The sequence below is a fragment of the Oratosquilla oratoria genome, chromosome 36 (genome assembly GCF_046742065.1).
Source record: "Oratosquilla oratoria isolate Oo_2021 chromosome 36, ASM4674206v1, whole genome shotgun sequence".
NCBI lineage: Eukaryota > Metazoa > Arthropoda > Malacostraca > Stomatopoda > Squillidae > Oratosquilla > Oratosquilla oratoria.
The window spans coordinates 33,843,457-33,868,370 of NC_134812.1; the positions used below are offsets into that span (position 1 = coordinate 33,843,457).

Sequence of the window (24,914 nt, forward strand, 5' to 3'; positions counted from 1 at the left end):
ACCCAATATCCCCATCAACTTCAGCTATATTTTCTCCATCATTTTACATTATGAGAGCTGACAATTGGTGACAGCTTCCCACCTCCAACTACTACAGAAATTGACCCACACCAATACAGCACATTTCTTCCCAAAGGTATTTGATGAGAGGCCTCAGGGCCATTGCCAGCTACTGCGGGGCTGTAAGTTTCCAGTCAGTAAAATTTTGGGCAATAGTTATTATCTGTGTCACATATTCTACATGTGGCTTTGTTATGATAGATTGATTGATTGATATATGAAATTTTTGGCTTGAAGGCCAAGCTGGCTTTGTTATGGGCCAAAAATTTATTAGAACATAAGAACATTAAAATGAAGACTACAAGAGACTAGGTAGGTCAAACACCACCAGAGGCGCCACCGTCGATGACGAGCACAATAGCGCGTCATTTTATGCGCACGCCGTTCAAACGGCCAAATTTACATACCGCGGGAAATTTAATTAATAAAAATGTTGCGTGAGTGTATTTACTACGATCGTAATAAATTTCAAACATTCACATCATCAGTTACATGTCGGTCAATAAAAACATTAGATAAACATGGCGGCCTGCATTCAGCAGTATATCAAAAATTGGTATATGTTTCAACGTAAAAAATGAGCTAACAAATTTATTGTGCGGGCAACTGACCATAATTAACCAAAACTACTAGTATCGTGGATTATTCTAATACCAAAATAAAGTCAGTATGTTACGGTTGAGCTGAGAAATTGGTTGTTAAAATTAGTTTTTTTTCCTATCGGGTCGGATTATCGGATAACAACATCAACATCCATCCCGCCATCTTATCTATCACTGGTGATATGGACCAAACTTCACTCTATTAAGTTTCTTACTATTATGTTATTAGTGTAATAGACTTATAGTTGAATTATTTTAAATATTTCCTTTAAAATGTGTGATTTTCATGTAATTTGATCGAAGAGAAGTTACGTTTTCATCCTCCGTAATATTACGGACCACAGCTACGATTCGTCCTGCCCGCTATCTATGATCACTGGTGGTATGGATCAAACTACACTATTAAGTTTGTTACTATTGGGTTATTAGCGTAATACCTTGCATATAATTGAATTATTCAAATTATTTTCTTTAAAATGTGTGATTTTCATGTAATTTTACGGTATTCGTAGCTGTGGTGGGTAATTTTGCAGAGGATAAAAACGTAATTATATGATCAAATTACATGGAAATCACACATCTTATAGAAAATAGGTCAAATAATGCAACCATATGCTAATTTTTTATATAAAATTGTGCGTGTCAGTAAAAAACCGTCATTGTTTACGTTTGATCGGCGATCAGTCAGACCGCACGTTTCGGCCCGATTTCCTCGGACAAAATAGGCCCGATTTAATTCCATTCAAAATGCAATATCTCGAGAACTAGGACAGCTAGATGGATAAATCAAATTGCATTATACTCATAGCGACTTTTTCCATCCCATGAGAACTACTTCAGCTCAAATATCAGGAATTCCATTTTCATATTGACCTAGCTAAAGAGACCATACGGCCTACACTAGTTTCCATTCTATTCCAATATAACCCACAGAAATCCTCCAAATGTTATCCTGTTCCTCCTTCCCCTACTAGCTTTTGACATAAAAACAGACCTACACTATTACAAAACAGATAACAATCTAACATTTCCTCCCAGTGATATCCATGGGAGTGCCAAGGCATTATTTCTGGTTAGTATGGGTCTGCAGGTTTCCAGCCAGTGAAACTTTAGGCAGCAGTTACATCCCCTTTCCACAGCTGTATAATTGGTTGATTGATTTACGAAATTTTTGGCTTGAAGGCCAAGCACAGGAGCTGGTATCCACAGCTGTATACATTCCCTCCTTATTCACCTTTCCCCATTTTCTTATTTCCTCTCCTTCTGGCTAAAATCCAGTACCAAATTTCCACTAATTGTTCTCTCAAATTCTCCACTATATCTATATATAAAGCAGCAGCCTGAAAGGCCTGTCCTTAGAAATTGAGTACTTCTTTATCCCACACTTATTCTAAATGTAACTTGTTCTTCTGTTCCATGTTTCCTCTACCCAGTCACTCTTCATTTCCTTAAATACATTGCCTCCCCAAAATCTAAATTACTGGCTTGTAATTGTTACTTTTCTTGGATTATGAAAACATGAATTTGTTTATTTTCCAACTGGCTTTTCTTATTTTTTACTGGATTTCTTTGTCTTTTGCACATTCACTGTGATCAGGAATAAAAAAGGGCTGATATATGTAGAATTAGTTTTAATTTCTTTCTAATAACAATAAATTAATTGATCTGTTACTTCAATTCTCTCTCACAAGAGACCTGTAGCTCTGAAAAAACTGGTACAGCCACAAATCCAGCCTACAGATTACTATGCGAGTTGATTTTGTGAATTTGTCTGGAGTGAGTGCATGATGAATGTAGGCATGAGTACTACTTTTATAGGTCTTGGAAATAATCTCTCCACTGGGTTAATGTTGGGTGATATCTGGTGAAACAGTGAATTTGTTGGTCTATCAGTATTTACCTAGTTGTATTTTACGGGACTATGCTCGTTTTGACCCGTTTTTGTATCTCTTCACATCCAGTTTGCTTTTGAATTTGTGTATAGTTCTGGCATTAACTGTTTCACTGTTCAATTTGTTCCAAATCAAGTGTTTTGTGATCTGTGCAGGTGTGTTTTTGGATGGACATGTTGTAGAATACTGTGGACAGGTTGCTGTAGATGTTGAGTAAGATTCTGCTAAGGTTGTTTTCTTGTTGGGTTCTGTGGGCTGTACCTCTGTGTTGCAATATGAGAGGAAAAGTGGCTTCAAGGGATCCAGCATAGAAGTGTCCCTAACATTCTTATATGCTGGTCTATGGGGAGAACTTTGGTATTCAAGTTCTCCCTATTCAATTGGTCATCAACTTTGTGTCCTCCATTCTACCACCATAACTTTATTTTTGACTACATAAACTTTCACTATATTAACAACTGAAAATATTTACATATATTTACCATAAAGCCCTCTCTCCCTTACAAAGGGATGGTCAAGCAAAGGTATACACCCACTTTTCACTCATACAACAACCAACCAAACCCATTTGTTGTCCTTTTTATCTAATCTCCTTGTGGGTGAAAATACTTGTAATACAACTAAAAAATGTTGTAAGAATTCATGAACTTTCTAAAATTTCTAAAAGATCTTCCTGGTAAGCTTCTTTCATAAGTTCATCAATCAATTCATCCAAGTGCTCTCCTCCATCTAATACCATGCTTAAATTGTGCATGGAGAGGCCAATTCTGAAAACAAATAAAAAACAAATAAATTAATTATTTCCCTGGGAAAAAATAGCATATGAATTATATCAATAATTGTTCCCTTAAGTTAAACTGACTGGAGACCTACAACCCCACAATGATCAACAACAGTCCTCAGGATCCTCAGGCCCCTCAGGCCCTCCCATACATTTCTCCAGGAAAAACCATTAGATTTTTGTCTGTGTTGTATTAGTGTTCATCTGTCCTTATATTATTGTATTACAAGATGGTAGGAGGAAGAGGAGAGGAGTGGTTGGCAGCTGTCAATTCTGGTTATGTAAAAAATGTGAAGGAAAATTTATTTAAGTTTATATAGAGCTTGGGCCTGGTCCAGACGCAAATTGTCAACCCCTTGTTGCTGCACCTCCAAATGGATGCAAGGGTGCTCATGTTAGTGTCAGTACTTCAAGCACTATTACATGACAAGCAATTTAAATCTGGTCAAGCTTGACATGCATTAGAGAAAAAATTCAGATAAATCATTATTGTATCTATATGAATAATGTAAAAATCCTCTTATGAAAGTGACAATAAATGTTATATCCACTTGAGTAACTGACAAAAGGTGCCAGAGGTGCTCCAGTGACCTCTGTTAGCACTGAACCTAATGTTGATAGATTTTGAAAATGGGCAGTGGAGAGATCTATCTTGCATACCCAAAAGTATTTGTGCCCTAATCACAATCCAAACATTACATATGCACACACACACCAAAGGCTTCTTCCCCTTTATAAGGGAGGTAGCCAAGTCAAAGGAACACACCCGCTATTACCCATTCCACTCCCATCCATACCCTGTTTCCCTCTTATTCCAGCTCCTCACACATGAAGGGCCATCCTTGTCTCCTGCCCACTGCCTGGGTCAAAAACAATACAGCAAGACACAGCACAACCACAGAAGGGCCTCTTCATTTACATGTCAACCTTCCTCCTAATGCCCTAGTGTAGAAAACAGAAAAGGGGAGAAATCCTTTTGGACTGTGTTAAAATATCATCCATACACAACCATCCTCCACTCACCCCTATCCCCTGCCTTCTCCCTTACTTGCTCAATAGGCATTCCCCTCTTGGTTAAAGTCCCTTTCACCACATCCATCCATCTCATCCTTGGTCATCCTCTCAAGTTCACTCCATCCACCTATGCTTTCCACACCTCTTTTACAAATCTTTTTTCACTCATTCTTTACATATGTCCAAACCATACCAATAATCTTTCATCAACCCTATTTACCCACTCCCTTTCCATCTTTCTTCTTCACCTCCTCATTTCTCATTCTATCCAACCTTATAACCCCTACCATACTTCTCAGACAGTTCATCTCAAACACATTTAAACTTCTCTTTTTTGCATATTTCAAATTCCAAGTTTCCATCCCATACAGTGTCAAAGGCACGATCACCCCTTCATATAATCTCTTTCTATCCATGCCCAGATGCCTATTTCTCATGACACTTTCCAATCTCCCAACACATTTACTTGCTTCCCTCAATTTATATTCTATCTTTACCCAAACTCCTCCATTCCCTGCTGCATGCAATCCCAAATACTTAAAACTGTCTACTTCCTCCAGCCTCTTTCCTTTAAGACTTACTTCCAACTTGCTGCCATCCTCTCCCTTTGTGCATCTCATCACCTTACTTTTACCCATATTTACCTTCAACTACCTTATTGCATACCTTCCCAAACTATCACTAACTGCCTTAATCCCTCCTCTGACCCTGCAACAAGCAGTGTCATCCATAAACAACTGGCTCACCTCCCACTTCTCTCCACTATCTCTAACCATCTCCAATCAACTACCCATTATCCTCACATTTACCTCCTGTACCAACCCATCCATGCAGGGATGACCCGTCATCTAGGAGGTGCCAAGATAAGAGGGAGGGAGGAGGGTGGAGGGGAGTGGAATATATAGGAAATGGAATGGGTGGGAGTGTTTTCTATGCCTTTTTCTTTTTGGCTACCCCCCATGTAGGGGGAAAAAGCCTTTGGTATATGTATGTAGGTATTCAGATATTTTTACATGTCTCCACTTTTATCACCTTCAAAGTAGTATTCTCCATGTGAAGCAATGAACTGGTCCAGATGTGTTTTCCATTGTACAAAACCGTTCTGGAACTCTTGCAAAGATATGCCATTTAATGCATTCGGCATTATCTTCATAACATCTTCCATGTCTGCTAAACATTTTTCTTTAAGGACTTTCTTCATTCAGGGGAACAAAAAAATTACAATGAGCAAGATTGGGTGAATAGAGAGGACAAGTGGGGTCATGCCATTTTTGGTGAGAAACTGTCTCATTCTCAAAGCAGTGTGTACTGGCACACTGTCATGATGAAACCACCACTCTCCACTTTGCTACATGTTGGGGCAATTCTGCCTCACTGCATCTCACAAACACATCAGAACTGCCAAGTAAAAAGTCTGGTTAACAGTTTGACCAGGAGGAACAAATTCTTTGTGGACAATTCCTCTTGCATCGAAGAAACAAATCAACATCATCTTGACATTGGACTTCATTTGACACGCTTTTTTGGGTTGTGGTGACATTAGATGCTTCCACTGACTTCACTGCTACTTCATTTCCAGGTCATAGTCATAGTATCAACTTTCGTCACTAGTGATGACCTTCGAAAAAAAGGTCTGGATCAACTTCCAACTCTTCTTTCAGTTCTTGGCACACATTCATTTGTGACTGCTTTTGATGATCCGTGAGCAAGCGAGGCACCAATTTTGCTGCAACTCTTTTCATCCCCAATTCCTCATTCAAAATTCGTTGGCAGGAGCTCCAGGACACACCAGTCAAATCAACAAGTTCATCAATTGTTCAGCGATGGTCTTCCAAGATCAGTTCATGAATTTTCATGATGTTTTCATCCATTTGGGAGGTTGACAGTTGCCCTGAACAAGATTGGTCTTCCAGCAACAATTGACCATTCCTAAAGTGTGCAAACTACTCATAAACTTGTGTTTTGCTCATGGCAGCATCTTTGTAAGCTGTTTGAAGCATGATAACTGTTTTGGCTGCCATTTTCCCCAGCAAAAAACAGAATTTCATGGAAGCACACTGCTCCTATTGTAAAAATAGTCAAAATGGCACAAAACATTTTAAAACAATGGCAAGTCACAGGCCATATGTCTTCCTATGATGACCCCAGCAAGCAGACTGATGCCTAATGGTTGTCTCAAGTGGCATCTAGTGGCAGAAGCCTGAACTATTACAGCTTTGTCCCATAGAAAACTATTCCAGATACTTTTGGGTACCCTTTTCTAAACATTGAACAGCCATGACAACATGACACAACCCTCACGCAGCCCCATCTTTACCTCAAACCACCTGCTCTCTCCATTTCCAATTCTAACACAGGCTCTACTATTCTTGCAAAAGATTTTTGATTGCCCTTAACAGCTTTCCCCCAATCCCATATATCTGCCTTCCTGTACCCTGTCATAACCCTTCTCTAATTCCATAAATGCCCCCCAAAACATCTTATCTTCTATCAAAGCCTTCTTGCAAATCTGCCTTACCACAAAAAATCATACATGTATTCTCTACCCTTCCTAAAATCACACTCCTCACCAATTACTGTTGTTTTCTCAATTAGTTGACTTATCGCCTGCAAATGGTCTAGAGTTGAATATCCACTCCTAAAGCCTGCCTGTTCTCTCGGTTGGTTTCCAACTAAAACTTTACTTAGTCTATTGGAGAATACTTTATATATGTTTGATGGCAAGCTAATCAGTCGATAGTTACTAAGGTCCTTCTGATCTCCTTTTTTATGAAGCAAAATCACTATAGCATTGCACCAAGCATCAGGGACACTTTCTTGACTTAAGCATTGGGTGTACAACCCAGCTAATTTAATATGAACTATTTTCCCTGCGTCTTTTAACAGATCTATTGATATACCATCTTCCCCAGGTGATTTCCCTCATTTCATAGTTTTTAGAGCAAATTCTACTTCTTCCTTTGTAATCTCTGGTACACTTCTAACGTCTACACACGAATTTACTAACTCAACTACGGTCTTCGACGAGTAAAGCTCTTGGTAAAATTCTTCTACTCTTTTTACCATTTTGTCTCTACATTTGTTTCTCCATTTCTATCTTTCAAACATATATCATTTGCTGTCTTCCTCAAGCATGTCTGCGCTTGGTCACTTTAATATTTTTACCTTTCCAAATAGTTTCCTCTATTTCATCCATGTTTCTCTTTCTTTTCTCTAATCTCTGCCTTTTGTTTAAGCTTGTTTAGTTCTACTATTTCTATTTTGTCTCTCCTGCTTTTAATCTGCATGGTCCTTCTTCTTTTAATTAGGTCATTTGTAACTTTGGAGTATTTGCCCTCTCTAATGTTTTTCGTACTTCCTATTTTCTCTGCCGATTCCCTAATGATATTCACTAAATTCAAATTAATATCTTCCACGCTGTCCTCGTTAGTTCTTAGAGCTTCAAATCTATTTTTAATTTCTAGCTAAAATTTCTTCTTATTATTCTTAACCTTTGCAAGGCTTATTTTCTTTTTTAAAACTAGTTTATTTCTCTCGGCTCTGAAATTAAATTTAGCTGCGCAACCTACCATTCTATGATCACTACCTATATTGACTTTATTCATCACTGTAACATTGCTAATGCTTTTGCTCTCATCTCCTAATATGAAGTCTATTTCGTTCTTTGTTGTTCCATTTGGACTTCTCCACATCCATTTACTAACATCTCTCCTCTCATTTCTTTCACCTACTCCAAACTTACCAATGCACGTCTCATCTCCCATCTTCTTCCCCACTTTAGCATTAAAGTCGCCTATTACCAACGAGTACTTACTTTTTTCTTGATCCATTACCTGACTTAAATCATCATAGAACGACTCAATTTCATCATCTGAACTCTGTGAAGTTGGTGCATAAACTTGAACTATTTTTAGGGTGTATCTTTTGCACAGCCTAATCACAATCTAAGCTACCCTGTCCGATAAACTACTGAATTTGACTACGTTACCAGCAACCTCTCTGTTGATCAAGAATCCTACTCCACTAGATCTTTCTTTGTCCTTACCTCTATAGTAGAACAGGTGGTGACCATCTTGTAATTGTATCAGCTTTTCTTCTGCTCTTCAGACTTCACTCATTCCTATGATTTCCCACTTGATGTTGTCTAGTTCTTCTATTAAACTCTCCAGTCTGTAGTTTTCCGAGAGACTTCTTACGTTGTAAGTATAGATCTTCATTTTCTTCATGGTGTTTAATGTCCAAGACTTGGATCTACTTGCACAGTGCTTACTCACATTCGGTGGCACACTGCCCGTAAGCATACGAGGCAATGCGGTTGGACCTTTAGGAGACGATGATCCAACAGGAACATCCAGTTTTGTTTTGGTTGTGATATTCATATTTGCTAAGAAAGGGGTTGGCAGTAATCCCACCTCCGTGCCAACTGGTTTCTGGCGAGATATTTCTCTGGTGTTACCTTATTCATTATATTCAGTGAAGCCCTATATCTATAGGGTGCCCAATGGTCCATGCCGTCATTATGATGGTACCCCATATACCTATGAGGAGTTTCCCTGTTTGCCATCAGGGATGTGCCAGTTAGCAGTGGGTCCTGCAACTGTGTGTTTGAGCTGCTCTTTGTCTGATCTTTCTTACAAAACCGGTTTGATATGGGTGACCCTGCAGAGATTTCCTTGCTATCAACATAGCTTTTGTAATCATAAAGATTCTCAAGCCTATCCACCACGTCAAGGTGTCAACTCTCTGATAGGTCCCGTATAATATAACTAGGTAAATACACAAGCATCTCCTACACAGTCCCAAGCACTCATGATGATTTCTATTCAATTATGATATCCACCTCTAACACTTATAAGGGGAAAAAAAAAAAAAGCCTTTGGTATATGTATGTAACACTTAAAATGTCAACAAAGAGGAAGAGTGTAACTTCTACTGATAGACCAGCCAAGAAGGAGTAAAAGGCTAATAATTTAGAGCTTGAGATAAAAGTGATCAGACAGTTTGAAGAAACAGGACCCACACCACTTTACCACCACCATTTCCACTATCCTGAAGTATATGGAATGCATACAGGAACCTGTGAAAGGATCAGTTCAAATTAAATCTACAATAATCTCAAAACAATGAAAGGATCAGTACAAATGAAATCTACAATACTCTCAAAACAATGACAAGGGCCATCCAAATGGGAAAAATTGTTGATGTTGTGGACTGAAGACCAAATCCAGATACACATACCTCTAAACCTCGTAACTATTCAAACAGAGGTTAGGTCTTTTCAAGACTATGCAGGAGCAAGCAAATGAGGACTAAAGTGGTAATCTTTAACAAGCACTGGTTGGTTTACAAGAACTAAAAGATGCTTTAATATGAACAATAGTTGTCACTGGGGAAGCAGCAAGCACTGTTGCCAACCAACATATTCATTGAAACACTGGATAAATTGATCTATGATTAAGGCTATCTACCTGAACAGAAATTTGATGCAGCCTGAAGGGATTTCTCCCTGTCTTCTCCTTTCCTGCATTCATGGACGGAGAGGGGGGGTCGCCAAATTTATGAAGCGGCCTTGCTGTGGATGTGCTGTGTCTTGCGACACTGCTTCTGACCCAGGGCAGTGGACAGGATGCAGGGATAACCCGTCATCCAGGAGGTGCCAAGATAGGAGGGAGGGAGGAGGGTGGAGTGGAGTGGAATATATGGGAAATGAAATGGGTGGGAATGATTTCTATGCCTTTTTCTTTTTGGCTACCCCCCGTGTAAGGGGGAAAAAGCCTTTGGTATATGTATGTAATATGAACAGATGTTCAATGTGGATAAAATGGGTTATATTGAAAAAAGAAAGCCTACACTCTCAAGGAAGCAAAAATAAACCTCATCTCAAGCATCTATTGATACACTGATTTCGTTGCTTTAAGGCAGTGGTTCTTAATCTGGGGCACCTGTATCCACAAGGGGTAAACCTTAAACCTAGGGGTATGAGACATGAGAGCCTGTACATGGTACTGTATATTTACAATGAGAAAGCAAAGCAAGGTTTGTATCACTAATCCTTCTCATACGTTTGCATTATATTTGGATTGGATGGGGGTACGAGAAAATTTCCTGAGATATCAAGAGGTACGGGCCTTGAAAAAGATTGAGAACCACTGCTTTAAGGAAATATTGTTGGTTGTAAGTACAAACCTTCTTGATTTATAATTTGGAAAACCTATGAGCATTCTAAAATATCAATGTGCACATAATGCAAGTCTACTACCATTCAAACCCTAAAGTTTGAATGGCTCAGAAACTATTAAGACTGATTATTGAACCATTTCATTCCCCAGGCACATGAACATTACTTTGAGAAGAGTATCCAATTCAAAATTTTGTCTATCTGTATACCAAGGGCTTTTTCCCCCTTACAAGGAAGGTAGCCAAGTCAAAAGGCATCTACCTACTCCCACCTATTCCACTTCCTTCCACCACCCTTTCCTCCTCATCTTAGCTCCTCGTGGATGACGGGTCATCCCTGTATCCCAGCCGCTGCACTATAGCAAGACACAGTACATCCACAGCAAGGCCGCTTCATTTAATTGGCGACCCCCCCCCCACACTCCATACCCTCGTGCAGGGGAGAATGCACTGATATCCACTTCATGCAGATGACCTTCATCCTGATGTAAATGTTGTTGTTTGTTTGTCACTCAACACTGCAACAGTTATTCAACCCATAGATCAAAATACAATTGCAGCATTCAAGGCACAACTCCTGCAATCATCATTTGCTCAAGCTAGTAAAGCAACAGATACTGACAAGGGGGTGACTTTTGGAAAAGCTACAATATTCTCCTGGTCATCAAGAATATTGGAAAACATGATGGAGAAGTACATGAATGGGTATAAAAAAGTGTCTTAAATGGTATGTAAACTCGTTTATTGGTTTTGAGAAAGAAGGAGGAAGAACTTTATCAAATTATGATGACTTTGTAGCATGGAATTTAATGAACCATGCCCTTGGCTCAACTCGCCCCGAGCAGAATTCAAATTCCTATCATCTCGATTTCTGGCGCATGTAATGGTGCCCTAACCCGTTCTGCCAGCGAGCATCCTTGATCAAATTATACGATTGTGAAATTTGCAAAAAGAAAAAAAGTCTAAGCCTCCAATGGGAAGAGTAGGACATAGAATAACTGTTAGATTGCAAGACAAGAGAACTTTCCAGTGAAGAACTAGTTGAGTTCAAAGTAGTTATGGAGGAAGAACAGGAGAAGGAAGATGGGAAGGATGAAGTGTCTGTAAAAAAGATCCCTATGAACGTATTGGCAGAAGTTTTTTCCTTCCTTAACAAAGCTCTCACTTTGAAAACATGTACCTGGATGTAAAAAGATTTGCCAAGGGGGAATGATAAATATAGTTGTGCAATGCAATGAGGACAAGAAAAAACAAATTCTTCAAATTAAACTAAGCATATTTGTCAAACAATCATCTTTTATGACTCCACATGGATACAAGAAGAATGTCTGTCAAGCAAGGAAGTGTGCAAAAGATTGGAGTGAATGGAGAATGATTGTAAATGGATGAAGAAATGATGCAGCCTGAAGGGATGTTCTTGTCTGCTTATTTTTTTTCAAGTGGATGAGGGGGACAATGTGGGGGCATCACTGATTGAGTGAACTGACCTTGCTGAGGATGTGCTGTGTCTTGCTGCACTGGGAGGGAAGAAAGGGTGGTGGATGGGAGTGGAATGGGTGGGAGTGGGTACTTGACTTTTGACTTGGCTATCTCCCTTGTAAGGGGGAAAAACCTATTGGTATATAGATAGGATGAGAGGGAGATGTCACCATGTAATAAAGCAGCAGGGTTAACTAGTTCCAGCTGTTGGGCCCTGCTGTGGAAGCACTGTGTTTAACAGCATTGCTTCTGACCCAGTGTGGTGAGGGACACTGATGACCATGAGATGCTACGATGGGAGGTGCAATGAATGGGTTTTGGATGGGCATGGGGTAATTGCATATTTTGTCTCAGCTACACTCATATACAGGGGTATGTATGTATTACTAAAATGGGTAGAGTTCCCATACGACAGCAAGCAAACGTAGGATCAGAACTCTCTTTAGACAAAGTTTGAGCTTTGTTTTCCAACTGGACACTTCTTTCAACAGTTACTTTTACTTTCAATGCAGCAAGTCACAGAAGTGTCCTTGCTGTGGATGTACTGTGTCTTGCTGTATTGCTTCTGACCCAGGCAGTGGGCAGGAGATAGGGATGACCCTTCATCCACAAGGAACTAAGATAAGAGGGGAACAAGGGTGGTGGATGGAACTACTATAACCTTTATGGGACCCATGACGAATTTTTGTATTTGATGGTCCTACAAGCAAGGCACTGGCGGTCATCCCCCAGCATCCCAGCTTCAAAATTCATCAACACCCTCACCTCCATGTGGAGATGCAACCCTAAGGGACTGACCAGCATTTAATCCATGGACTCGGCCCCAGCTCTATTGAAATTGTTATCACTTTTTCTTCAAATATTTTTGTATAAATACATCTGACAAGTAAAGGCTGCTCATCCCTTCTTACTGACCAGTGACACAAAGAAGGATTCACACTTACACAATACAGACAATAGTTCAGTATTTCTTGAGAAATCTATAGGAATATCCAAGGACCACTCCTGACTATTATGGAGCTGATGGTGTCCAGCTCATAAAACTCAAGATAGAGCAATAACATTCAGAGTTCTAGTACATCTATGACTTTTTTCTTTTTCATCTTAATAAAGTGAACTCTTAGTCTAGATATCACTAAAATACACATACAATCCATCCATACCTGTGATCTGTCACTCTACCCTGTGGGAAGTTATAAGTACGGATCTTATCTGACCTCGCCTTGGATCCAACCTGAAGTGAAATGCAAGGATGTATCAAAAAATAGAATATTATTAATGAATGACAAATTCAACCAAATAAATCATAATCAATATAAAAATTAAAGCATTAACTTCTTTCATGTTACATTAGCTTCCCACACAGAGTGGTGGATATCTGGAATAAATCAGATGAGGCAACAGTGTGTGCAAATACTATTTAAGAATTTAAGAACAAACTTGATGCTTAAAGATACAAAGACGGGTCACTATGAGCATAGCTCCCTTCCCATATAATACAACTAGGTAAATACAACTATTATGAGCTAAGATGAGAGGGAGGAAAGGATAGTGGATGAGAGTGAGTACACACATTTTAACTTGGCTACTTCCCTTGTAAGGAGAAAAAACCATTGGTATATAGACAAATAGATATAAGAAACTAAACATATCTTAATTCTCAATCAAATTTATTTTATTACTTCACAGGTCTACATAAGTGGACAAAGTGAACCAAACATTTGTGCAGGGAGAAGCCACAAACTAGTAAGTTCCTACATGATTTCAAACAAAGTATGTAGATCTATCTATGTATCTATATACAAAGAGCTTCTTCTCCCTCATATGGGAGGTATCCAAGTCAAAGGCACACACACACACACATATATATATATAAAATGTGAATTAAGATTAAAGCCAATGTTATATTTCACAAAATCTATTAAAAAAAAAGCAACAAAGAAAACATGAGGGCTAACCTGAAGTTTTCTTGAGGATGTGACTTTGGCCATAGCTTCATCAACTTTGATCTGATATAGTTTTGCTCTGAGCCTGGCCATAGCTAATTCCCTGTTGCGAATTTGTGAACGCTCAGACTGGCTCTCAACAGCAAGGCCTGCAAAAACCAGTTTGTTAACAAATTTCTAGAAAAACTTTTTTAACTGAACAAATATTTTTTTGTTCAAAAATTTGCACAGCTGACATAATGAGTTGAAGAAGAATGTATAGACCAAGGCAACAATGTGTTCCATGATGGGTACACTACAGGGAAGATGGCACAGAATATTTGCTGCTCTGAATTTCATGGGAATTCAGTAGCCTCACAGCTGTTGGCAATGGTTCTTTGGCCCTCCCACAGATATCTCTGGAAGAAATATTGAACTGCTGTCTGTGATGTATTAGTGTGGGAGAGACCCATGATGAGTACCTGCTAGTGGAGGGTTCTACTGCTCCTTTTCAGAAAGCCATCAACTACCTCACCTCCATCGTGCCTCAGTCTCTGGGCCTGGCCAAAGACTGTGTTTCCTACATATTCTCACATAAGGACACCTGACAACCAGTAAATGCTCCCTTCTTCCTACTACTTTCAGCCAATAACACAGAAACAGTTCTACACTAATACAACACAAACTAAAGTCTAAGGTTTCTTTCCAAAGAGACCTATGGGAGAGCCTAAAGACTGTTGTCAGCTAGTGTGGGGCTACAGGTTTCCAGTCTTTGAAACATGAGGCTACAATTATCATTATCATTAGTGTGTGACTGTTTCTATGTTAATGGCCTACAGAAGTACGAGGGGAGAGGTTGCCAGTTGTCAGCTGTCCTTATGTGAAACGGTGGAGAAAATTGTTGAAGCTGATTTAGGAATCTTAGGCCTAGCCCAGAAACAAAGTGGAACAACCTCAAACATATAGCTCCTGATAGAGGTGAGGGTGTTGATGGGTTTGAAGATTGACAATAGAAAAATGACTATGACATCTGTTTCACAGATCACCACTTATAAGTTCTCATTGTTGGTTCTATAAATCAATCCATATGTCACCTCGGGTCTCTCTTCCAGGAGACAAATGACTCTGAGGCAACTGGCTACAGCCACCAGGCAGACCCATAAGAGATATTGTGTTGTCTAGGAATTGCAACTTTGGGACATAGTAAGATGAGATGGTGTTGGTCCAAGATAGCATAGATTCTGGTCATGTGAAAACCCAGCTGGACAACAAAAAGTTGTCAACATAAGAAGAAATTAGTAGCCACCAAAATCATATTTAGGAGAAAAAAAATGTGTGATCAAAGTCAAGTGGTAGGCAGATGCCATTCTTGTGGATTATCAACACAGTCTTACAACTCCAACCTTAATAGGAAGTAGTTGATATGATTTCAATAATTACTTAGTTGTATTACTTCTCAGTATTCCAGGTAATATCTCTGCTCATGTTCTTCTGATAGGCACATAATACTATCTACTTACAAGCCAACATCCTCAAGAATGTGGCTTTGTCCCCACAAATCAACACCTAACTAGAGCTTGGCTCCTTGTAAATCAGGACCAATGATGGGTACCTGACAAGTAGGGGTCCTGTGAGACATGGAAACAGTCATCTCCTTACCACCTGTTTCCTAAACCCTTGAACACCCTGACTTCCACCTGGAAAGGCTGGCACTTGATCTCTAAAGTGACCTAAAGATCTCTATCAAATTGTATTATTTTTCCTCCACTTTTTCACATAAGGTGGTCTCAAAACTACAAATTACTATCATCATCATTACCTGAAGGCAAGTGCACAATCCTGACTGCACTATCAGTTGTATTGACATGCTGGCCTCCCGCTCCACTGGCCCGCTTAGTCTCAATCTTCAAATCTTTGTCTAATATTACAACATCAACCTGTAAGACAATACGTGATGAAAGACAAACAGAAAATAAATTCTAACATTATAGGTACCTGATAATTCAGGAGGCTTGGACAGTACCCCAGAGGACTTTGTAGCATGGAATTTAATGAGCCATGCTAAAAAATAAATGTATACCTCAAACATTCATGCCCTTTAATTACTGTATCCATTCCATCTGGGGTATTGGATGCATGTTATTGTGAGGTAAAAATCTGACCAATTATGCAACTGATACGGGTCTATATGCAGTGCCCCTACAGACCAGAGCCACACATCATTTTGTCTGTATTAGAGGTAATATCCACTCAAAGAGAAATGATGCTACTTTATTGTACTATGACTGTCCCTCTATTGTGCTGTCCCCCCCACTCTTAATACTGTCCTGTACCACTACTCTGAATATATATTTCCATTTTTGCTACCCTGTGGTAGGGGAGAAATAATACTGCCACCAAGTGTTCCCACTTGGGTCATAAAAGGGGACTAAAATGAGACAGAGGATAGGACGAGGCATCCTACTCTCTGGAGCCCTAAAGGGTAAATTCCTAAAAAAAAAACATATAATAATAATTACTGTATTATAATGTTAGCCACACAACATCAGTTCCACAATACATTAATAATGTTACACATTATGATATTGATCAAATATTCGGAGAACCCTATGATTTATTGAGGTCAATTAAAGTGGCGTTTGCTTATTTGGACGAGGAAATGATAAAAAATTCTAACTACACTAATAAGACCAAAACTTGAGTACGCAGCAACACTATGGACACCCAGTACCAAAAAGAATATAAAAAAATTAGAAAGAATACAAAGAGCAACAACAAAACTAGCACCAACTCTTTCCGAACTGACATATGAGCAAAGACTGTCCAAACTAGAATTACCAACTTTGGAACAAAGAAGGGAAAGAGGAGACTTGCTGACTATCTATAGAATAATGAAAGGAATGGAAGTCTTAGATAAGAATGACTTGTTAATATGGGATAATGGTAAAACAAGAGGACACGAAAAGAAACTAAAAAAGGATAGTTACAGAAGAGATCTGAAAAGGAACAGCTTCCCACACAGAGTGATAGATACTTGGAACAAATTAGACAACGAAACAGTGTGTGCAAACACTATTCAAGATTTTAAGAAAAAACTTGATGCTGAGAGATACAAAGACGGGTCACCACGAGCATAGCTCTCTTCCCGTATAATACAACTAGGTAAATACAACTAGGAAACTATGTACAACCAATTCTCATAATATCTGACTGAAAAGATCCATACTTTTATACCTACTTACAGATGTAGTTATCAAACTCTACCTGGTGATATTTAGACCCATCCTTGAATATGTAGTATGGTTTTGGTCTCCATCAGTAGTGGAGAATGACCAAAATGATAAAAGGTATCAGAAATTTAACTCGTGAAGACAGGTTTAGGCACCTTAGCTTACACTCTTTGGAAACAAAGATTGTGAGGCAATCTAATAGAGGTATTCAAATGAGTTGAGAACTTTAATATGGGTGATGCAGGCAAGGTCATCATGACAGCAGGGCAGGACTCATAGTGATGGATCTAAATTGGATAAATTTAGGTTTAAGAAAGAAATAAACAAGAACTAGTTTACCAACAGAGTGGTTAACAAATGGAATAGACTTTCTAACCAAGCTGTGAGCAATGAAACTATTGGCTGTTTTAAAAGAAGATTAGATAACTTTATGGTTAGGGATGATAGGTGGTTATGGACATGGAACTACCTAGTGTAGACCTTATGGTCTCTTGCAGTCTCCTTCATTCTTATGTTCTTATACACATTGAACAACCAAGAGAAGATTAAATAACTTTATGGATAGCGATGCTAGGTGGTAATGAACATGGAACTACCTAGTGTAGACCTTATTTTCTCTTGCTGTCTCCTTAATTCTTATGTTCTTATACACACTGAACAACCAAGGAAAACATCACAAAACCCTGACACAGTCCCACATTTATTTTAGATCATTTACTTTCTCTATACCTGATCCACAAACGTGCCCTACAATTCATACCTTCAATAGACTTCCCCTATTCATATATTTCCAATATATTCCATAAAGCTTCTCAGTCAATCCCATCATATGCCTTCTCCCAGTCCAATTTTCTACACCATTTCTACTTCTCTTAAACTCCACTCTAATGTCCTCTACTTTATTCTTCTCTTACTAAAATAAACTATCTGATCCAAAAGTAAATACACACACATATATATATATATATATATATATATATATATATATATATATATATATATATATATATATATATATATATATATATAATATTCTGTACAATGAATTAGTTTTCCTAGTCAGATGTTCACAGAAACATGGTAAAAATGTATACAGCATACTTATTGCTTCTCATACTTCTGAAGGCTGAGGTAAAATTGCTACAGTAGAAGTGGAGGTATGAATACGGCCAGCCTTTTCAGTTTTTGGTATTCTCTGCACACGATGGACACCACCTTCATACTTCAGTCTTCTATATGCTCCTTCACCACTTATGGTTGCACAGCCTTGTCTCAAGCCACCTTTGCAAAATGTTCAAAATTACAATTAAATTCATACACAACTCTGGAGTCTTTTCTTACCTATTTACAAACTCCTTCTATAACTAACTATATTAGGAATGATATACTGCAAGGGTAGAAACATTCTAAACAGTTTGAAATCTATTACATCATCACAATACTGAGTATTTACATCAAAACATATTTTCATGATCAAGCCTGACAAAAATTCTTAAGTTTCCATTTTATTGTATGACTTATGGTAATCCTGACCTGCAAATATATGGTAGTGTTGGTGGCAGTGATGGTGACAAAGATGATGACAACAAATATTAAAATCATGTATGTTTTAATGTTCTATCTTGAATCCAAGAGACGAAAAACATTGATAGAATGTAATGGAAACATAATTTACAAACAATTCATTTAAACTTAAAATATACAAGTAAAAATAATCTTAAAAATTACCAATGTCGGTAGTTGCATATTCATATTCTTCAAAAGACCAGCCCATAAAATCCGCATAGTTTTGATACATGCTGAACAACTCTTGTGTAAAAAGCATTGCCTCTTGGCCTCCCACTCCAGCTGTCACTTCAATGACCACATCAGTGTCATCAATTGGTTGTGGAGGAACTAGTAATCCCAGTATCTAGTTGAATCATAAAAATATAAAACTTCAACAATTACTTAGAGTATAAATCCTAATCTAATTATACCACTACACTACAGACATATGACACATATCCAACAGTATGGTATTATCATGAAATGTTTGCTATAGTTTTAATTTTTTATTTACCTGATTTTCTACATCCTGCAGTTTAGACTTGTTTTCAAGAAGATCCTCTTGTGCTAGGAATTTCATCTCTTCATCAAGTGAATCATCATTGGCCATGGATGTTAGCTCTTCTCTTTCAGATATCAAAGTTTCTGCCTATACAGGTGCATTACATAACATGTATATATCATAAGTTTTAACCTTACTGACATGAAAGTGTCTGTACTAATCAGATCATAAACAATAAGTAAGTAAAATTTCCATCTTCCTCTTTTGCCCAATACCATAAACTGCAATGATAAAATCAATACTTATATTACATACTCAAAATAATTTCACACTATCAAATATTCATTAACTAATTTCTGTTTGATCGACCAAGAAAGGACTGTAACCAATGCTTGAGGAAAGACATCTGAGAATGAGGAATAAAAATAAATGGCTGGAGCAAGCATGGCATAAAGAGTAAATAGAATTTTTTTAAGTTGGTTATGGGTTACCATGTGGCCTACATATCAATAAAATTCCTTTTATGCAGAATTCTGTTCTGTACTAGTATTGTTGTCCACCCACCATAGGGTCAAAAAGAATAAATTGACAGAAATATAGAAAAAAAACAGTGTTTTCTGTATTAAAGTCCTTCTAACAGCAGCTTAGTCTTCTTCAAAGTAAAAATCTAAATACCATATGACAGAATTTTCAATTTTATATTTCACTAATAAATTTGCTACAACTTACCTGTTCAACGGCATCAATGAGAGGTTTCAGTGACATCACTAACAGTACTGTCTCCCCACTGTCTTGGCTGGCAAGAGCATCTGAATATTTCTTCTTTAGTCCTTCTAAATAACTTTTAACTTTAGGATTATCCAGGCTTAAGGCATTGAGAGAAACTGATGAGAACTTTCTTAATGCTATACATTTGTGAATATTTGCAGAACATTTCTTTCTCAAAAATGTCTGTGATATCAAAGGATCCAATAGTCTATTATATCTAACTCTTGCAATTTGTTTTCCAGTACATATATTCCTCCTCAATTTATTATTAATTATAAGTACATTTGCTGAGTTACTGTAACTATGTTCTGTGAAAGACTGCAAGAGATATCTTGACAATTTTGTCATTTGTATTTGGTTCCTGATCATTATCACGGTCTCCTGAAAATCAAAAAAATAAATAAATCAGTACTGAAGAAAATAAAGTAAATACTGGATACAGTACCAAAAAATGGAATGATTTTGAACAAGTAGGTCACTCAGAACATAATAATTGTTACTTAGAGTTTCCAGACTGGAAACTTCAGCCCCACTGCGGCTGGCAATAGTTCTCAGACTGTAACATTGGACTATTGTCTGTGTTGTATTAGTATGGGACTGTTTCTGTGCTACAAGTTTAAAGTCTCTCTCATGAGAGATAAAGGACCTAATAGGGGTCAGCATGGAGGCTATCAAGAGGAGGTTAGACAAATTCCTGGAGAACATCCCAGATGAGCCTCTAATTCCACATGGCCCAACTTCGCATGGAGCAACAACAAACTCGATCATAGACCAGTTCCAATATGTGAAGGTCAGTCAGAGATGTGGAAGCAGCGTGCCCCCAGACTGGCCATGGTGTTAACACCAAAATCTACATTACAAGAAATACAAGTAGTACATGGGAAGCACTCACTGGCTGTCAACTCTCTTTATATGGAAAGATGGAGGAAGTACAGTTAAAGTTGACAGAGAAAGAATTTGGGCCTAAACCAAAGACTGAGTGTCAGGGGTTATACCTCCAGATGAAGGAGAGGATGTTGATAGATTTTGAAGATGGACATCAAGGAGACACATGTTTCACAAGACCACCTTTGCAGGTACCAGTTGTTGGTCCCTACTTAGAACTTAAAAAAAAATAGTGCTAGCCGTGTTAACCTTAAACTCCTATGGAAACAACACTTGTTCAAAAGCTCTAGGCTCTAATTGGGAAGGATAATATATCTTGATCATGAGTTATAGAAGAGATCTGAAAAAGAATAGTTTCCCACACAAAGTGGTAGATATTTGGAACAAAATGGATGAGGCAACAGTATGTGCAAAAACTATACAATAATTTAAGAACAAACTAGATGCTGAAAGATACAAAGACGGGTCACACACAAACTCATACTACTGATACCTAACAAGAAGGCTAACAAATCAAAGCATTGGTGGTGCTTCTGTAAAACAAATATCAAGGAGAATTATCTCTTTGCTGCCTGCCTTCAAAACCCATCAGCACCCTCACCTATCTTCTATTTCTCTATTATACTCCAAAATTTGGAGATCTATTTTTTTTTTTTTCAGGATTTTTTCAATAATAAATCCTTGGGAACCAAAGACAATATTATTATTTCATATTGGAATACAGAACTGATACATCACAAAGGGAACCAAAGACAATATTATTATTTCATATTGGAATACATAACTGATACATCACAAATGAGAATGTGCACCATTTCTGTTATCCTCTATAGGGTTAATCCCTTGAATATGATGATGCCTATGTAGGCATTATGAGGCACGAGTGAGTATATGAGGATGCCAGCATTGCCTTCCTAATCATATTTATTTTGTAGTTGTAGCTGAGTGACCCTCTTATTCCGTGAACAGGCTTGATCACTTTTTCAGTGGTTACAAACATTCAGGGTGAAAGAGAACAAGTATAACAGCTGTAACTTTATATTTCATAATGCATGTACTGTGATGCATCATCATACATCAGGCAGCTAATGTGCTTGCAAATATTTGACTCATATTGAGGAGGTCAGACAATAACCTAACTTTACCTAAATTAATCTAAATCTACACCTGAACCTGGCAGTCCAATGAAAGGTATCTGTAGGTGGCAGCTCTGCAAGATTGACGGAGAGAATCATACCCCTACTCCCTATCTTCAAAACCCATCAATACTCTCAACTATATTTCCTCCACATTTTCAAATAAGAATAGCTGACAACTGGACACTACACCCCTCCTACTACAAATAAAAACCCAATATTTCTTCTCACACAGAGATCTATGGAAGGGCCAAAGGACACTGTAGGGGCTTTGAGTTCCTAGTTAGTAAAATCCAAGGCATCAATTACTTGTTTGTGATGAACTTATGAATATAAATTTCACAGGAAAAGCAGATACAAAAAAAATACACATATGAAAAATAATAAAAACAATTCCTGTATGCGTACCAGGAAAATACCAATTACATATATATATATATATATATATGTATATATACATATATGTATATATATATATATACATATATATATATATATATATATACATATACATGGTGCGATTTCATGAGGGAGGTGGGCTGCAGATAACATCCCAGGAGGTCCTAAGAAGACTCCTACAGAGATTTTGTTTTTGTTAGAATATTTGACTCTAAAGAACACTCTATGATGTTCAAAACCCCTGGAGAAATCTTCTTAGGATACCCTATCCTACATTTCTGGAATGGTATCTTAAGCCCTGCTGCCTCCTGAAATTACACCATGTATCTCTTGATTTTGGACTTGGCCACCTTACACATTTCACTGATTTCTTTAATTCCGTGGCCTGCCTTCTTTAGTCCAATGGCTTGGGTAATTATATTGTTAATTAATTCCTTTGTAGAAGCCATGTTAATGATACACTGTGGGTAAATTAAAAAAAAATGTGTGAAAAAGACAAGGATTAACTGCAAATATTCTTCCCATGGTAGTGTGAGATCAACTAACTGGGTTGTCCCTTATATTCCACTCTGTTGGCCCAGGATGACAGCAGGGAGGTGCCAGATACATTCTATCTACATACTTTCACCTCAGAAAATGCCTTTCTATTTTCAATTATAAATATTGAAATTCAGTAACAACAATATTACTAATTTCCAAAACTTTTTCCTAAACACCTTCCTTAGATATATAATTTAAAAAAAAAAAATCATAGTAAATTTTCGGGAGTGCACACGTACACAATATAACATTAGAAAATTGAATATCAATTTTGTAAATTATATTGCATCCACATAATATGCTTTTTTGGGCAGAAATCAATGGCAGAAAAGGTTGCTAAAAGTGATACATTTAAAAATGGAGCCGCTGAGGCTGCTTGAGACACCATCTTTGTTTTGATAAATGTGGTGGTAAGAAATTAAAGTATGATCAATTTGTCTATTATAACCTAACCTACATTTAATAATGCAATACCTGTAATTCTATAGGTCATCACGATCATCATCAAGGTAAAAGGTTGTTGATGGCCAGTTTTGGTATCTGATTGGACTGCAGGGTATACAGGAGTTGCATAGCTTTAAGAAATGCAGGAATCTCAGCTCTGTAGAACTGTTTTAAAATTTGTACTGTGCAAGGTATTCACTGAAATACTGAGAATGTGTTCCAGATCCTATGGTCACAGCTTCATTTGGTAGTGTATATATATGCTTTTAATGGGACTGAACTTACAACATGGCATCTCAATCTTATGATCCCAGGTTTGTTCGGTAGTGTATTTCCTTTTAGCAATTTTTTGTGTTATTGATTTCTAATGCTATCTCGTGTGAGTCATTGTCCAAAACCTTATAAATTAGTTAATAACACTGGGGTTAACCTGTCCAAGGCTAGTATTAACTTTAAGTATAACTTAGTATTGCTCCCGACTTTTCTTTGGATTAGCAGGAAGCATAGGTCCATGCCCCACTTAGTCTATTTTGGAAATCAGGAATTAATTACCATGATTCATGTTTCATTGCTTTATAAGTCACAAACTGACAAAAGTAAGACTAAGTAACAGCTTTAATTTTAAAAATATACTGAATACTGTAAAACCATTCATTATTTTCTCAATCACATGTACTACATTGTGAATTGTTTTTGTCACACCATCTACACCCATTTATTAAAATATTTTAGGTCTTCCCCACCTTCTTCAGAGCTCAAGAGATATTACATGTTTTCAAGCCCAACTACTACTTTTTTCATTAATGTATATGGTACCACACCACTGCTGTAAACAAAAACAATACAATTAACATAGGAAAGTAGAGTGAACACCTGATTATAAATAGTTATATGTTCTTCTAATAGATGGCGCCCTAAACAGTGTCCTCTGCTTGATTGTTTTAATTCCTTATCTTCTCTCTTTGTTTCTTTTCTGTCTTCTATTTTCGTCTGTTTTTCTTTTATTTTATCTTATATAATTTCTTTTCTTTTTAAATATAATTTTCTATTCTCTAGATTCTAGAATATGTGAGCCATCACTAATTGATATTGAGTATTTGCCAGTAATTACCATGATACCAGTAATTACCACGATGCGTGGTCAACTGTTTTAAACAAAGAACCTCGGAACATATAGAAACAAAGAAGTAACGTCCATGACTGCATTAGGTACTGCCTCTTAGTCTGGGGGTCACCCATTCCCGTACATAGCTCCCGTCCTGATGTGGAAAGTTTGAGGGTACATAGACTTTCCCACGACCAGTTGGATTGCTGAATTCAAAATATAGGTTATACATGGAATATCTATTTGGCTACTGCACCCCGTTATAGAAGTTACTCCTGTTGATGAGTGCATGATGCTTGCGAGGTTGAAGTACACCCTTGTTTCGTATCCTTTACTGAAGTACATGCTTCAACCAAAACTTGTATGCTTGAAGACATAGGTGAAGTATAAAATTGTAATCGACACACTTGTTACTTTGAGTGAATTA

The 24,914-nt window shown here is 37.6% G+C and overlaps 1 protein-coding gene across 2 annotated transcripts; it reads right to left on the reverse strand.

The window, feature by feature from the left end:
- Positions 1-2,278: 2,278 nt before the first annotated feature.
- On the reverse strand, positions 2,279-24,208 carry mRF1 (mitochondrial translation release factor 1). 2 transcript variants are annotated; one of them, XM_076174566.1, is made up of 9 exons: positions 24,126-24,208; positions 19,940-20,359; positions 19,223-19,357; positions 18,889-19,072; positions 18,278-18,441; positions 15,750-15,867; positions 13,964-14,100; positions 13,169-13,239; positions 2,279-3,321 (listed from the first exon to the last, which is right to left on the reverse strand). In XM_076174566.1, exons 2-9 carry the CDS (start codon positions 20,345-20,347, stop codon positions 3,195-3,197), a joined length of 1,344 nt encoding a protein of 447 aa, XP_076030681.1. In that variant the 5' UTR covers positions 20,348-20,359; positions 24,126-24,208; the 3' UTR covers positions 2,279-3,194. The 2 variants fall into 2 exon arrangements, with proteins under 2 accessions (XP_076030681.1, XP_076030682.1); XM_076174567.1 differs by having other exon boundaries at positions 24,152-24,170.
- Positions 24,209-24,914: the final 706 nt, after the last annotated feature.

Coding starts and splice junctions, on each gene's coding strand:
- mRF1 (XM_076174566.1), bottom strand. CDS start 20,347: ATGATCAGGAACCAAATACAAATGACAAAATTGTCAAGATATCTCTTG. Junction 19,073..19,222: donor TGCAGGATGTAGAAAATCAG/GTAAATAAAAAA, acceptor TGATTCAACTAG/ATACTGGGATTACTAGTTCC. Junction 13,240..13,963: donor CATCCTCAAGAAAACTTCAG/GTTAGCCCTCAT, acceptor ATTTCACTTCAG/GTTGGATCCAAGGCGAGGTC.